This window comes from Amblyomma mixtum, chromosome 7 (assembly GCF_055824585.1).
Source record: "Amblyomma mixtum isolate Tamu chromosome 7, ASM5582458v1, whole genome shotgun sequence".
NCBI lineage: Eukaryota > Metazoa > Arthropoda > Arachnida > Ixodida > Ixodidae > Amblyomma > Amblyomma mixtum.
The window spans coordinates 1963603-1980773 of record NC_143018.1 but is presented as its reverse complement, the minus strand read 5'-3'; the positions used below and the strand labels follow the sequence as shown (position 1 = coordinate 1980773).

General features: G+C 45.4%; 1 protein-coding gene across 1 annotated transcript in view; it reads left to right on the top strand.

The window, feature by feature from the left end:
* The first annotated feature begins 262 nt into the window (after positions 1–262).
* The window catches only part of LOC149334794 (uncharacterized), a 147662-nt gene continuing 130753 nt past the window's right edge, over positions 263–17171 (top strand). Inside the window, exons 1-7 of the mRNA XM_089551404.1 lie at positions 263–325; positions 2215–2246; positions 3638–3677; positions 8974–9003; positions 10135–10188; positions 13643–13696; positions 17077–17106. Coding sequence (XP_089407530.1) covers positions 3670–3677; positions 8974–9003; positions 10135–10188; positions 13643–13696; positions 17077–17106 — 176 coding nt within the window. The 5' untranslated portion in view covers positions 263–325; positions 2215–2246; positions 3638–3669. The remainder of the gene's footprint in view (positions 326–2214; positions 2247–3637; positions 3678–8973; positions 9004–10134; positions 10189–13642; positions 13697–17076; positions 17107–17171) is intronic.

The window sequence follows — 17171 nt, the reverse complement described above, 5'->3', positions numbered from 1 at the left end:
CAGGCCTGGGGAAGCCATCCTCGCCCAGTTCCGCGCCACCAGGAGCCTGCTGTCTCCTGTCTCCTGCCTGCCTCTCGCTGCCTCGGAGAGCGGGCGCCGTGCCAGGCACAGGCAGGTGCTGCCTGCCCGGAGATCCTGCCGGCCTTGCTGTCGGATCGTGCCTGCCGTCCCGTGGCTGGGGCCCCCTGCTGGGAAAGGGTGCCTTCCTGGCCGTGCCCGGGTGTCCAGACCTGGGCGGCCGTCTCCTTTCTGGTGCGCCGTCAGCGCCACTGGTGCTGGTGCTCCGCGCCCGACTTCCGGCCGCAGGGAGAACAGCCCTGCGCAGGTACTTGGCCCCGGCGCCTTTCTGGTGACGGGCAGCGGAATCTCACACCAGAGCCACTCCTCGACCCTCGGCCGCACAGCTCCCTACCCATCAGTGACTGCTCTCCCGTTTTAAGTAAAACCATTTTTGTTACATCTACAGACGTGCTCGGTCTGGGACGATTTTCTGGGGATCCTCCGGGGCGCCACCTCGGAGGACGCTCCTTTTCCCCTCACATATGGTAATCACATTTAGGGTGAAGACCTTCGTGGTAAATGCCTACCAGTTAATGGCTTTTACTGACGTCATTAGGCCAAAAGCCTTCATGGTTAGGGGCTTTCAGTCTAATGCATTTAGGTCAAAAGTTTTTAGGGTTTAGGCTTACATCGCATAACTCACGGGCGGGTTTTGCGTTCTGCCGTAATCGAAACGCGACCGCCGCGGTCGGGCCCGAACCCGAGTACTCCGGCTCAGTAGACGAGTGCCTTTACCACTGAGCCACCACGACAGGTGGCGGTAGTGACAGTTGTGCGCTGCATGCGTTGGCATTGACTACTTAGTGGCAGAAACGCGGCGCTGAAGCCTTTATACACATGACTGGCTCCTTGGGTCAGAGGACGCCTGAATCGCGCTTATACGTACAGTCTTTGTCAAAAATTTAGAGCCCAGGGGGTTTGCTTCTAGGCCTCGCAGTGGGACTCCTGTAACATTCGTGGTAGTCCTACCCATTGGAGGAGGCAGGACCAGAAATCGTCTTGCCTTCAGCAAATTTGGAGCGCAGGAGATGCATTACGAACCAGACAGCGTGCTTCAGAACGAAACCCCCTGGGCTCCGAACTTTTGACGAAGGCTGTACGTGGGTTGATGAGAGAAGTGGGCTGCATGCGTTAGCGCTGACAACGACGAGTGAACTCTCACGATCAACCTTTAACTGCCACCTGCCAGGGTGGCAGGCTGGTGGGGACTTTAATGTGGATAATAAGATGAAGGGCAATTTCTTCCCACTCATGCGGGAGAACAACCCGTTCCTATCGCTCGTAACGCCTCCCACGGCTATGACAACCACGCGAAATACTTCCATCAACCTGCCAGTCGAGCATATACCCACCTATTTCTCCGACCACAAAGCTTCCTTCATGAAAATCAAGAACCGTTAATGTAGTGTTTCTTGATGATGTAATATGCTTAAAATAACAAGTTGTCTGTAGTTGTACTACCTACATGTATTGACCAAATTCTTTGCCTCTGTCTATCGAAAAGTTGAAACAGCTGATGAGCTGCGCTCAAATTTCGCATTAGGAAGTGACGTATTCTTTGGCAATTTTTTCTGTTCTTTGGTAGGCGTGATTCTTATTTTTTATTGTCATATTCTTGCACAACGTGGCATTTAAATTACCTGAAGGATGAAGGCAGTACTGTTTTAGGTTACTTCAATGCTGTTTTTTGTTTACCGGTTTTCTGTTAAGCGCTAAGGTGTAGCCGCGGTCCTCTCAAGCTCTCCTGACGAAGGTGGTTTCTCCTTACCTGCACAATTCCAGAGAGGCTGTTTGATGCCTATTGCGCATATTGTTACCAATACAAACTCATCAGCCTCCACGGTGGTAATTAATGTTGCGAACTATGGATTTAGGTCAAGATTAGGGTGCGGTGTATGCGCTGTGAACCTTGCGATCAAAGTGCCTTTAGTTTTTTGCAAGGGTACTGCCAGCACGCTTTCGTGCAATTTCTTCTCTGCGCCTTGCTAGAGTGTAACAGTCGACTGTTTAGCACAACATGCGTTATACACTGCTCTGCGAAAATCTGTCCAAATGCCCGCTCTTTAAAGTCTCAATATATGCTCTCAGCAGCACGTTTTCTTCTTTTGATTCTTTAATTCACCTAAATGTTACATTGTTTTCATTCTTTTCTAGATGCCGCTTGGACGATTCTTCTTCAGCCGCTGGTGAGAAACAAATTCGTTTGCTACGTTTACAGTGTAGACTTCGCGCATCTGTGGATAAAAATGTGATTGATTGAGGCGTGATCGCGCGCTTCCGTGCGCTTCAGCCAAATAATTTAGCTCAACAGAAGCGACATCGTGGAAAATGACAGTGCGGGTCACTTTAAACTCAGCGTTTTATAAAATTGTGTCATTGGGGCTGTACAGCTGCTCTACTTTGCTTATGGTGCGTAGATTAGACAAAAGAACCTGGCCACATGTTCCAACCAAAGCACCAGACCGCTAAAAGCATACGCTAATCTGAGACCTGAAGCATCGCTCTCTCCTCAGTGCCTCCGAGGACAGCATCCCAGTGTTTAGGACACTGGGGCGCTCGTCACAAGGGCGCAGGTGCAATTCCGGCCGTTGCGGTTGCACGATGGGCCCTTTCTTCAAAGTACAGCTGTAGGTGTGTGAGAATATAGTATAAATGAATCGCGCCTTTAGATTCTCCGCCCCGGCGCCAAATAATCAAATTTCTTCTTTCATGAAATTTCAGTGCCGCCAGACAACCTTTCGTTCTGTCGCGACGGCTGAACTTCTATGCCAATAATACATAAAAATGGCGATCCGATCACTGTTTTTGAATTGGCTACCTTTCAGGCTCTTGCACGCTGGGAACGCTGGCTGAAACGGTACAACTGCTTCAGGCGAATAAGTAGTTAGATCACAGGTTTTTTTGCCTAGCGTAAAATACGAATAAGCGCCCACCTAAAATTTGAATGAAGATAATCGCGAAATATACGGTTAATTATTGAACCCGAATACTCACAAATGCCGCTTCTACTGGCCTGGTGCCTGTGAATGCCCGCTCATGTCGCAGCACCGGTTATTTTTAGGCTTGTCAGCCTTGAACCTCATCGCCTAAACATATATCCTCTAATAAAAAAAATTTGTACTCAGGCATGTGGTTTTAGCATACCTCTAGTGCTCCGCTATGATTAATTTCACCTGACCCCCACCTAGGCGTGCTGTCCAGGCGTACCATGACAATCACGCGAACTATGCTGTCATTCTGAGGCGAGAGCGGTGGCATAACATGAGGGAACCACCTTGCCAAAAGAGAAGTGTGAAGGAATGCGGCGCTAAAGTACAGTTTTAGTACAGATGTCGAGCTGTACAGCTCTGCTCCAGGTCGGCATTAAGAGGGGGCAGGCTTGGGGCAGCTCCGTACTGCCATCACCGATGCCTGTGTTCAAAGTGAGCGCTACTCTTAACAGGCTCATTTGTGTAGTGCTCAGGTGGCGCCGTCTTCCAGCTTTAATCTGGGGGTGGAGATGGCTCTTCCCATTGCCACATTAAATGTTTTAATTACCCTAACGTATATTTTATTCTCTCCTCCTTTTCGCGTTTAGGTTCTACTGGCGGTTTAGGGCACGGCGGCCCGATGAAGAGGTAAGTTTTTCTTGGTGCAAGTTCAAATTTCTTTCATGTTGCACACTGCTGTTCGTACCCCCTGCCCTGCAAAGGTTTTGTTACGGGTTAAACTGACAGAAAGATCAATTTTACACCGAATTCAGCCTGTCAGCAATGAAATTGCCATTTTTAGTCTTAGCAACAGCTCAAGTACTCTTGGCACAGAACAGGATGAGCATTGGTATGATCTTCAGACCCATCACTTTTGCTGATGAATATGGAGAACTCGATCTAACGCCAACAGCTGGCACCTAAATCTACTCATTGTTGCTGATTAAGACCTCAGAGGCACCGTGCACATTTTCTGGCTACGTGCAAATGATAGCGGTTGGCTTGAGGGTTACAGACGATGTTCATGAAACCATTTCTTTTGGGTGCTGTCGAGAGCAAGTGTGTTTTTGTTCTGCTCTTAGACGAAGCGACAACGCCGAGCACGTAGATCCGATGTGCTGTTCGGGCCAGCTTTTCTCTGAACTGACCTAAAGACGCCTAGAATGCAAACGCATCGCGATTCCTTGCGACTCTGCCCACTATTTAATTATGCGAAGGCATATAGCCCACCGTAAATATCAAAAGCAGTTACTCTCAGCGCTGTGGCGCAACAAATTTTGGCTACATCGCGCCAAAATACATTCGCTTTCGAGGAGCGTGCAGGCAAAGCATCCTAACTAGTGCAAGTTACTCGTTAAAAAAGCCAAAATTTTTTCGTCCCCACTGCGAGTTGTGTTAAGTTCAAGGTAAAATGCCCTTTATGTAGTGCAATAGTTAATACAAATCTTGCGCTACAAGTGATTCCGACTCCATGACGAAACGTTCGCAGTCAGAATGGACACGGCAAGCGCTAATTTCATCTTTCAGTAATTAAAAATAAGTGCTGAAAGTTGGAGTTTCTTTTGTTCATTTACTTGCTTTCGTGCCTCTGCAGGCTTCTTAAGATAAGTAAAGGTTCACTGTTCGTGCCGCGCGGTTCCCTTTCATGTGAAATGAATTTGGCACAGTGCAGGTGTTACCACCTGTATATGTCGAGGCCCAAAATTACCGCCAGCTTTGCTGCATTCCTCTGAAAGTTCGTTTAGCTGTCTTCTTGACACCTAAAGAGGCTACCGCAAAGAACGAATGTGAACTTTATTTTTTACGTTGTCTTTTTCTACAGTATGTTGAGCTTGAGGAGTACTGTAAGTATGGTTCAGCTCAGTTCGCTATAAGTCTACGATTTTTAGACCCTTATTTTGGATTTTCACGACGGACCAAATTGCGATGTGCACTCATAGATTGGGCATAAACTGAACTCACGTGACCAATTTCCGCTTCTTTTGAGTACGTGCTACCGCTACGATTCGCGAAGCCGCCAGAAGCTGAGTTCGTCCTTCTCTTCCTGCTTCTTTTCTTTGGCCCCGTTGCGCTGAGAAACTGAGCGTAAAGAATATCAACTAGCCCAAGAACTAACTCTACAGACGGGAGACCTTAGCATATTTTAGATACTGAACGGTCAGTCTCCTAATATTTGTAAATGGCGAACGATATTGAAACCTTTAAGTAGGAACCATACTGCTCAGCTCTTCGTGCGCTGGCGCTTCCAAATTTACGGACGGCGCAGTTTTTTTGCTTTTATCCGCCGCGGGGACTCGGTGGTTACGGCCATCGTCTACTGAGCCGCAGTACCCTGGTTTGAATCCTACTGCGGCGGCCGTCATTTCGATGGAGGCGAAGCGAAAGGGCGCCCGTGTGCTGTGCGATGTCAGTGCCCATTAGATTTCCTTCCTTCCTTCCTTCCTTCCTTCCTTCCTTCCTTCCTTCCTTCCTTCCTTCCTTCTTTCTTTCTCTTCCTTTCTTTCTTCTTTCTTTCTTCTTTCTTTCTTTCTCTCTTTCTTTCTTCTTTCTTTCTCTCTTTCTTTTTCTTTCTTTCTCTCTTTCTTTATTTTCTTTCCTTCTTTATTTTCTTTCCTTCTTTATTTTCTTTCTTTCCTTCTTTATTTTCTTTCTTTCCTTCTTTATTTTCTTTCTTTCCTTCTTTATTTTCTTCCTTTCCTTCTTTTTCTTCCTTTCCTTCTTTTTCTTCCTTTCCTTCTTTATTTCCTTTCTTTTTTCTTTCTTTTTTTTTTTCTTTCTTCTTTCTTTTTTCTTTCTTTTTTCTTTCTTTACTTTCTTTTTTCTTTCTTTATTTTCTTTCTTTATTTTCTTTCTTTCTTTATTTCTTTATTTCTTTCTTCCTTTCTTTATTTCTTTATTTATTTCTTTATTTTGCGTCCTCTTTCTTTCCCTCTTTCTTTCTTTCTTTATTTCCTTCTTTCTTTCTTTCCCTCTTTCTTTCTTTATTTCCTTCTTTCTTTCTTTTTTTCTTTCTTTCTCTTTCTTTCCATCTTTATTTTCTTTCTCTTTCTTTACTTCTTCCTCTTCCTTTCTTTCCTTCTCTCTTTCTTATGCCATATAGTTAAATGCGTCATTTCTTTTCCTCAAAACCAAAATTTTTTAGACTTTCTTTATTCGAGGAAGGTGCACTAGCCGTAGTCCCGGTACCAAAGAGTGCTCAGGGTAGCATATAACTGAAACCCACTGAACAAAACTTAAACATAGCTTTAAAGTGGTACTAATGGGGTATACTAAGCCCGGCTAGATTACAGGTTAGCGCCACATTATAGCAAATGCGGTGCCGCAAATTCGCATTCCTACAACTTCTGCTGGTTGTCGTCAGTGGGGAATTAAATGCAAACCCGAGGACATCAGCGCGGGGAACGTAGCCGGAATTCGGAAAGTGTCGTAATTAATGCACCCTACTTGGTGACTCAGTGGCTAAGGCGATCGCCTACTGAGACGGAGTACCCGGGTGCGAGCCCTGCCGCGGCGTCCGCATTTCCATGGCGCGAAGCACAAAAGCCGCCCGCGTGTTGGGCGATGTCAGTGCACGTTAGATACCTTCTACGGCACCTTTCATCTTGTCTTCTTTCACTCCACCCCCCCCCCCCCCCCCCCATCCATTCAACGCCGCAGTTTGGGGTGTCGGCCGAGATGCGAGTCAGTTACTGCGTGATTTCGTTTCCTGAAAAACCCTTTTTCAATTGTTTTCCGTTGTGCGCAGCAATTCCCAAGACTTTCAGGCTCTTGTGCTTGGTAGGCGACTAGTGAAGCGATTTAACTCTACTTCCGCCGGGCGTTGTGACTTTGAAGTGTTTGTTTGTGTATAGCATCAGCTCTTGGTGACTTCTGCCATTTATAATCTGCCTTATTTATACCCTCCTGATTGATTACATAACAGTATGCCTTTCAGGTATCTAAGCCGCCGCGGTGCCTTAGTGGTTATGGTGCTCGGCTGCTGACCCAAGTTACGGGTTCGATCCCGGCCGCAGCGGTACAATTTCGATGGAGGCGAAATTATAGCAGAGGCACTGTGTACAGTGCGATGCCAGTACAGAGCCTTTCGCTAGGGCCTCCCCATAGCCCGAGTCGCTTTGGGATATTAAACCCCCATAGACCTGAACGAAACCTTTAAGGTAACTAGCCATCACAGGCTGCTTGTCTTAAAAGCAAACCATTCTCGTTCACCAATTAGAAAATACCATCAAGGGAACGTTTTTGAGTTTCCATAAGTTTCAAACATGTAGGGCGCAGTTTTCGTGGCTGCGTGCTCGACTTTCTCATTATTTGACGAGAAATAATGCTTTAATTATTAATGCTTTGCTTTTCTTTTTTCGGAAAAGAGCCCATGGAAGAAGCCAACGCACAGCGTTAGTTTAGTTTAGTTTAGTTTAGTAAGGTTCGAACCACTGATGCTTCGCTAGTTTGCTAACCCCGTTTCACCTGTATTTCGAGTTCAGGCTTGCTGGTCACGGAGAGCTTTGCTTTGCGTTCTACATAGAAATTGCTCGCTTCTTAGTGACAGATTTGTGCTTACAACAAGCTTATGTACTGCAACTAATTAAACGCTTCCAATTCTACAGCAGGGCCCACCAACGCTGTTCCTCAGCAAGCTAAATGAGCTCCCTTTTTATTGTGGCACATTTAAAGCAATAACACAAAATCGAAAGCCAGCAAGGAACGCTGAAAGAATGGCCGCTTTCTTTGCTCGTTTACTTTTGAGAATTTTGCGTCCACTTACCATTCTTTGGTAACAAATTTCTCATCAGACATCCCTCTGTATCCAGCAAAGTGGAGGTCTCTGGAATCTCTGAGTGTTTCCAGTCACATTGCGCAAAATATTTAGTTCGCCTGTAAAACGATCATTTTTCAGAATTTCGAATTTATATTTTAGTTATTTGCATCGGCGTTACAAACGCAGTAAAGCGTCTCGTCTGCCATTCGGCGTTCGTTAAATCGTTTTATCTGTTTATCATTTTAGTCTCTGAAGCAGCTATGTCTGGTGAAAAACATTAAACGCACGTCGCCTCCTGCCAACAGATGAGTGTTAGTCACTTTAAGCCGGCCTTATGTTTGAGCGTAGTCATATCAGATTTGCAAAAGCCGGAAATAAAGCACCTAAGAATGTGAACGGGCTTCTCATTCTGCAGGAAGTTAATATCGCGATTTTCCCACTCCTGCAAACGCTTGCAAACTGCACGCACGCCTGAAAACTACGAAGTTAAGACAGGCAGTCGACGATAGGCAGTCGAAGACAAAGGACGAACTGCAACTCGCCTACAAGCGAAACTTGAAAGACGCCGGTTCCATCGTGGCTGCAGCGGTCGAAATTCGACGGAGGCGAAATTCTAGCGGCCCGTGTCCGTGTCCTGGGGATCGAAATTTTCGGGGCCCTTCACTACGGCGTCTCTCATAGCCTGATTCGTTTTTGTATCTTGAACTTTCATAAAGCATGAACCCATATTTAGCGTTTTGTCGTTTTATGAATACCGAAATCATTAATGGTTCCCTGCCACCATAGTTGAGTGCTGCTGTGCGTGTCACGCTGCCAGGGGAGTTTCATCCGAAATCAGACGAAAGCTGGGAGCTTTGCTTGCCAGGATATACTCCACGAAAGTGGATCACAAGCACTTCTCACCGACATACGTCATTGACGTGTATTGTTAACTTCGTGTATGCTGAATGCTCAAGCATTGTGCGTTAGTAACCAAGATTCAAACCACTGATGCGTAAAACACGTTCGTCCTAAACTTCAAGCGCAGGATTGTTGGTAACGGAGAGCTTTGCTTTGCGGTCTGCACTGCAATGGCTGCATGTTCAGTGACGAGATTCACTTGAATGCATATATGAAATAAAGGGATAAAGGGATTTATAAATATCAGAGCCTTATGTACTGGGACTAATTCTGTTTCTTCTTCACTAGCGGAACCATCGACCCCCATTGGAGCGCCAGGCAAGTCATATTCGTTTTTATTTCATTTGGGACCATTCAAGGCTAACTCTACCTGCAGATGGAGATCTGCGGAACCTCTGAGGATTTTCAATCAGTGTGGAAATATTTAGTTACTCGGTAAAACGATCAGATGTTCGAGTTTCGAAGCGATATTTTAGTCGTTTATGTTGGCACGACAAAGGCATGAAGCTCTGACCTGCGTTCCCGCTTTCGTGAAATTGATTTGTGTGCTTATCATACTAAATTGCCAAGAGGCTAGATGCCTGTCTCTACTATACATACAGGATACTTATATTAGTAATTTAAAAGAGCGAAATAAAGATCCTAACCGTCTCAACTGGCTTGTCTTTCTGCAGGAAGTGGATTCCATTCCACTATCATAAAATCACTGTTCTTGGCTGGAGAACATATTGATATGGCGAAACGCTAATTGCTTGTTCTTGTGGCTGGACTCATCAGCCGTGCGCGGTCACAAAGGGACGGCCTTCATTAGTTGCAGGTTTGGAGGCTGTATTCGCAGCGTTTAAATACGCCTTATTTGAGGAAGAGTTGACTACAGGGCGGCATCAAATCGCTAATTTGCCACGCAAGCAGACGGTTATATTCGCCTTCTTCACAGATCCTTGCCTGCTGGGGGCTAGCGATATAAAGATTGTCAGTCGATGAGCGTCGACAACAAAGGACGAACTGCAGCTCACCTAAAAGCGAAACTTGCCACCTGTTGCAGTGGCGCATGTTGAACAGTTTCATGTAGCAAAGTTATCATCCACTGCGGCATTCTAGTCACTGCATTTTTAATGTACCATGCTTCAAGGAGGGCGCGAGATGTCGCGAGGAACAGAGCAGAGAAGAAATAGGATTGCAGAAAAGTTGAGGACATAAAAGTGAAATCAATAGCGTAGTTATCTCCCGAATCATGTAGATAACACCTGCAGACCGAATGGCTTGCTTCAAAGCGAGAATGAAGCAATAAGACACACATCATGTGTAACAGGTTGTTGGAACAGAGCGTTGCAAGATGTTGCAGTCAGTTTCGATGGAATTGCATGCACTGGGTGACACGCGTTGCTTGTGGCGCGATCCGTTAACGAGGTACATCGACACAAATTTTATACGGGATCCACCACGCAGCTCCTGGAGCCTTGAACATCAATGCCAGATTCTGGCCAAAACCTCCAGTAGCAGGTGAGTCTATCGGGCCCCTTTGAAGTCGGGGCACTCTTGGTGAGACAGTTAACGCGATTTTCGCATACCACCTTAATGTGAGTTCTTGGAACACGATGCAGTAGCAGTTTTCGTGATATGAAACTTTTGAATACTATGTAGCCTGCAGGTGTATTGGATCAGAGGTAAAGCTTGTATTCGAATGCAGGGCTGTCTACTGTTTTCGGTGAATGTAAATCCTGTAAGTGGTAGGCCACTAGCTTTAGGTGCTCAGACTACATAGACGGGCAACGGTTGGAACTATAATCAGTAGATGGAAGCACGTGAGGATTAGCTGAAAGATGTTGCAGTTTTTACTAGCTTCTGAATGCTCTTCTGTGCACAAATCTGTGGGAAGCCCCAGGCGAGTTGAATTTTTGTTTACCTAGGTGGAGCGCAGTTTGATTGCACCTGAATTTCATTTCTTGGTTTTTTCGTTTCACTGCAGAGCAGAGAGCAGGGATACAAATGGCATTCGACCTGACACTACCCCGAAAGTTGGTCCTTTGAGGCCTTATGTCGAGGTTATTTAAAAGTTGCGCCTTTACTGTACAGGTCTTGAAGTTGTTTGTTTTTACTACTCCGATTGTAGACTTCAAAAATCCGATTGAGCCTCACTAGCTAGTCTGTATTCCGAGCTCCTATGGCTGACTCACGCCCATGTTCTTTCATTGTATTACCCCCAGATTATACTTTAAAAGGAGCCTGCGCGCTGTAAAAGACCTGTCCCTAGGGCCAAACTGTACATTACGAAATAGACGCAATATTCGGCCAGTATTTATTTTGGAACGTAGCTCAACAATAACTTGTATCTCGGTCTAAAGGATTCTAACTACCTACTTGGTCTGCCATTAAATTCTGCGCCACATTCATGCTTTTTTTATTGTGATGTGGGGCTGCAAGTTTCTCATTACTTGATGAGGGCTCAGCATCAAAATTGTTGACAACGTTTCTGTAGTTTTGCAGTCTCCTAGATCACTTAAAGCACGGTAAAGAAAAGGTGCCCGAATAATATTCCGGCAGTTTTTCTCACACTGTACTAATGCCGCGCTTTTCTTTTGCAAAAGCCAGCATACACGAACCGGATCTGCATCGTAAAGCCACAAAGAATGCAAGGCGGGAAGGAAATAAAAAGCAGAAACAGCATGTGGTTTTTACCGTTGGGTTCTGCAGGAGTACAAACACCGGCAGTGTTCATGAATTTATTTACGAGGACCGCATTTGTCATCAGCTCATAAAAGCAAGCGTTATCGATGCCCAAGCTGGTTGGAATGAACTTCTTCAAAAGTGCATAAAAGATGAACTCTGGCCTCAGTTTTCAGGCGAGGTCTTTCGCCATTCTGATCCGTAAAACTGCGCAGTGAACTTGAGATGTCGTGGATGGGACAGCTTCTACGACTTCCCTTCAAGATTGCAAAACCCTGAATGTTTGTGGAGAAATTTCCAGCCTAAATCCCCCAAAAATTTTTGGAAATTTCAATTACTTTTAGGCTGATTGTACGTGCTTCTCATAAGCCGAAGTTCTTGCATTGAATAGGAAATATTTAGTTTCGCCGCCGCGGTGGCTCACAGGTTATGGTAGTTATATGCTGCGGGGGTTGAATTTCGATGGAGGCAAAATTTCAAGAGCCCGTGTCCTGTGCGATTTGTGTGCACGTTAAAGAACCCAGGGGATCGAAATTTCCGGAGCCCTTCTCATAGCCTACGGCGTACCTCATAGCCTGACTCATTCTTCGTCTAAATCTTCCATAAAACTATATTTGGTTTTGTCGTTCGATGAATAACGCAATCGTTATACGTTCCCTGTCACCATAGTTGAGTGTTGTTGTGTGTGTCTCGCTGGCCGAATGTGTTTCATCAGAAATCACTTACGAAATCTGGGACCTTTGCTTGCCAGGACGTATACGTCATTAAAGTGTATTTTTAACTTCATGTATGCTGAATGTCGAAGTCAAATGCGTTGGTAACTAAGGTTCAAACCGCTGATGCGTAAAACACGTTCTTCCTAAATTTCAAGCGCAGGATTGTTGGTAACGGAGAGCTTTGCTGTGCGTTCTGCCCTGGACCAGCCGCACGTTCACAGGGGCGCAGTGAATCTCGCCAAAGTTATAGCATTCTTTTAATTATGCTTCCTCTCCCCTAGCGGGGCCTTCGAGCTTTATTCGAGAGCCAGCTAAGTCATATTCGTTTTTATTTAATTTGGAACCATTCAAGGCTAACTATCTGCAGATGCAGATCTGTTGAATCTGTGAGTGGATGTTGTCACAGAGCGGAAATATTTAGTTGGTCTTTAAAACAATCAGATTACGTTCGGGTTACGAAACGATATTTTAGTCGTTTATATTAGCACAAGAAAGGCATTAAAACTTTTGACCTACGTTTCCGCGTTCGTGAAATTGTTTTGTGTTTATCATATTAGGTTACCAAGAGGCTAGATGCGTGTTAAACATATTCTCATATCAGTCTTTTAAAAGAGCGAAATAAAGCTCCTAAGCGTGTCATTTGGCGTGTCTTTCTGCATAAAATCACTGTTCTTGGCTGAAGAACATTGATATGGCAAAACACTAATTGCTCGTTCTTGTGGCTGGACACATCAGCCGTGCGTGGTCAGAGGGACGGACATTACTAGTTGAAGGCTTGGAGGCTCTACTCGAGGCGCGTAAATACAGCTTATTTGAGGAAGAGTATACTACAGGACAGTATCGAATCGATATTTTGCCACGCCAGCAAACGGTTATATTCACCTTCTCACATCTTTGCCTTGCCTGCTATGTGGCTTGCGACAACAAAGGATGAACTACTGCTCGCCTATAAGCGAAACTTGCCGCCTGTTGTGGTGGCGCATGTTGAAGAGTGTTGAACAGTTATTCTAGTCACAGTGTAGAACACTGCATTTCCGAGGCGTCATGCTTCAAGGCGGACGGCGGAAGTCGAGAGGAACACCAGATAAATACTCCGCACCACTGCGATGTTGAAGGCATAACAGCAGAGACTGTTAAAAGGCCTGAGAGCAGAGAAAAAATAGAATCGGAAAAATGTTGAGGACATAAAAGGGAAATCAGTAGCGTAGTGCTTATTTGTGGAATCATGTAAACCGTACCTGCAGACCGAATGCTTTGCTTCAAAGCGAGAATGAATAGGATACTAATCCCATGTCACAGGTGGTTAGATCACAGCGTTTTGTATACATTGGAACTGTTACAAACTTTAAAGTGCTCTAGTGCAAAAGACTCTTAACGCGGTGTTTAGAGCGCGGTAGCGTAAGCATCTTATGGTGCGAAAAAACCAACTGAATACAAAACAACCTGTGTATTTGCTGAAAGATGTTGCAGTCAGTTTCGGCGACATTGCATGTACTGTGTGACACGCGTGACTTCTGGCGCTATCCGCTAACGATGAACATCGGCACAAATTATATACGGGATGCTCCACGCAGCTCCGGAGGGTGTAGAGATTACCGGTACCTTCGGCCCGGAGGCAACGGTGGCAGGTGAGTCCAGCGGGCCCCGCCGATGCCGTAGCGCTCTTAGCGAAAGTTATCGCGAATTTCGCATGTCACCTTTATCTGACTTCTTGGAACAAGATGCGGTAGCACTGTTCTAGATATCTGTGGGAAGCCCTAGGCGGGTTGAATTTTAATTTACTTAGGTGGTGGGCAGTTCGAGTGATTCCTCCTGAACATGTAAGGCCGTCTGTTCCAGATTTCATCTCTTGGGTTTTTCGTTTCACAGCAGAGCAGAGAGAGAGAAGGGATAGACTTATGGCATGCGACCTGACTCTACCTGAAAGTTGCCCCTTTCAGGCCTTGAGTCGAGGTGTATTTAAAAGTTTCGCCGTTACTGTGCAGGTCTTGAAGGTGTCTGTTTTGTACTCGTCCGATTGTAGACTTCAAAAATTAGCTTGAGCCTCACTGCCTAGGCTGTATTCTGAGCTCCTACGGCCGTCTCACGCCCAAGTTATAGATTCTTTTACCGTCATATTATTCTTTTCTAGAAGCAGCCTGCGCGATATAAAAGACCTGTCCTATGGGTCAAACTGTGCATTACGAAAGAGACGCAATATTTGGGAAGCATTCATTTTTCAAACGTAGCACGCAATGCCTTTGGTATCTCGGTGTAAAGGAATCTCACTACCTACATGGTCAGCTGTTCGGTTTTCATGCCTGCGCATCTGTCGTGTCGTTAGATTCTAGGAAAAACAGGTCATGTACTACTGCCATTCTGTGCCTGATCCATGCTCTCTTTATTGTGATCTGGGGTTGGCAGCAGATTATGGTACAGTATGCCTTTTAGACATCTCGCGTTCATTCCGGCTACCTTTGAATGTAAACCATTCTCGTTTCTAGCACAAAGCGGATATCGATGACCATAATCAATAATCCATGCGAGGATATAAGCGCAGTTTTTGTGGCTGCGTGGTTGACTTTCAAAATTGCTGATGAGGGCTCAGCACCAAAATTACCGAGAACGCTTCCCAGATCACTTAAACCACGGTAAAAAAAAGATTCCCCGAATAATATTCCGGCATTTTCCTTGGCACTGTAATTATGCATCGCTTCTTTTGCAAAAGCATGCATCCATGAATCAAAGCCGCAGTTTAAAGCCACAAAGAATACGAGGCGGGAAGGAAATAAAAAAGAGAAATAGCGTGTTTTTTTAACCGTTAGACGCTGCAGAAGTACAAGCACCAGCAGTGCGTACGAAAGTGTTGGTTTTTTACGAGGACGGCTTTCGTCATAAGGTCAAAAAGGCAAACATGAAAATTGGTTCCACTGAGGCGAGGTCTTTCGCCATTCTGATCCGTAAAACTGCACAGTGAGCTTGATTACGGCGTCGGAGAAAAACAACTGCACTGGATGATCGTGCGGGAGGATAGCCTGTCTCTCCCGGGCGTGCTTTGAAGATGACGTGGATGGGGCAGCTTCTACGACTTTCTTTCAAGATTGCAAAACACTGTGAATGTTTGTAGACAACTTTCCAGCCTAAATCCTTCAAATATTTTTGGTAATTTCAATTACTTTTAGGCTGATTGTACGTGCACCTTATAAGCCGAAGTTCTTGCATTGAATAGGAAATATTGAGCGTTTCGCCCCCACGGTAGGATGCTGACCCGAAAGGCACCGGTTTAATTCAGCTGCAGGGGTCGAATTTCGATGGAGGCAAAATTCTAGGGCCCCATGTCCTGTGCGATTTGTGTGCACGTTAAAGAACCCCAGGGGATCGAAATTTCCGGAGCCCGGTGTACTTCCTAGCCTGACTCATTTTTGTTCGTAAAACTTCCATAAATCCATGATTAGCGTTTTGTCGTTCGATGAAATACGAAACCGTTAAAGCTTCCCTGTCACCATTAAGTGCTGTTTTGCAGGGCAGTTTCATCGGAAATTGCGAAAGCTGGGGCTTTGTAGTCGAACTACCACAAGCACATATAACCGACCTACGTCACTGACGTGTATTGTGTATGCTTAATTCTGAACGCAAATGTGTTGGTAGCTACGGCTTAGCTTTGCGGTCTGCTGTGGAACAGCTGCATGTTCAGTGACGAGATTCACTTAATGCGTATATGAAATAAAGCAAACAAGAGAACGGGAATGAGGGGCTCGTTATAAATATGAGAGAAGCCAACAGCCACAGAAACCAAGGGGCACAGGGGATTGTAATTTATTTTGTGGTGTTGATCAAAATGTTATCGCTTAAAGCTAATTGATTAGAAAAGCAGAAGAAAAAACAACCACATGCCGCCGGTGGGATCCGAACCCACGACCTCTGAATTACGCGTCCGGTGCTCTACCGCTGAGCTACGGCGACGGCTGTCAAACCTCCTTTCGGGAGTATTTATGTTTACAAATAACCTAACCTTGAGAGTGTTCACCAGCGCCACCCACGTTCTTAAGCGGCGGACGTAGCACGTCCTGAGTTACCGCTGATGTGACGTAGGTCATCGAACGGCGAGGGTGGAAGCTGTGTGAGAACCCTCTTATGCTTCCTATGGTGTCAAGGCTGCCAGAAGCGAGGCCCTCGCTAAGCAATTAAGCAAACAAGGGAAGGGGAATGAGGGGCTCATTATAAATATGAGAGAAGCCAACAGCCACAGAAACCAAGGGGCACAGCGGATTTTTAATTTATTTAAAGGCATTTTTAAATATTAGAGCCTTATGTACTGGGAATAATTATGTTCCCTCTTCACTAGCGGTGCCATCGAGGGCCGTTGGAGCACCCGGGAAGTCATATTTATATTTCATTTGGGGCCATTCCAGGCTAACTCTATCGACAGGTGGAGATCTGGGGAATCTGGGTGGATTTTCACAGTGTGGAAATATTTAGTTGGTCTGTAAAACGATAAGTTTCGAAGCGATATTTTAGTCGTTTATATTAGCACGACAAAGGCATCAAAAACCTTTGAGCTGCGTTCCCGTGTTCGTGAAATTGAACGAACATATTTAGCGTTTTGTCGTCCGATGAAATACGAAGTCACCATTGTTAAGTGCTGTTTTGCGTGTCTTGCTGCCAGGGCAGCTTCATCAGAAATTGCGAGAGCTGGAAGCTTTGCTTGCCAGCAACTACTAAGCTGTAGTTGAACTACCACAAGCACTTATAACCGACCTAAGTCATTGACGTGTATTGTTAACTTCGTGTATGCTGAATTCTCAAGGAAAATGTGTTGGTAACTACGGTTCAAACCGCTGATGCGTAAATCACGTTCGTCCTATACTTCAAGCGCAGGATTGGAGGTAACAGTTTTTCTTTGCGGTCTGCTCTGGAACAGCTACATGTTCACAGTGACGAGATTCACTTGAATGCGTATATGAAATAAAGGCATTTTTAAATATCAGAGACTTATGTACTGGGACTAATTATGTTTCCTCTTCACTAGCTACTCCATCGAGGGCCGTTTGTGCACACGGTAAGTCATAATTTCATTTGGGGCCATTCCAGGCTAACTCTATCGGCAGGTGGAGGTCTCGGGAA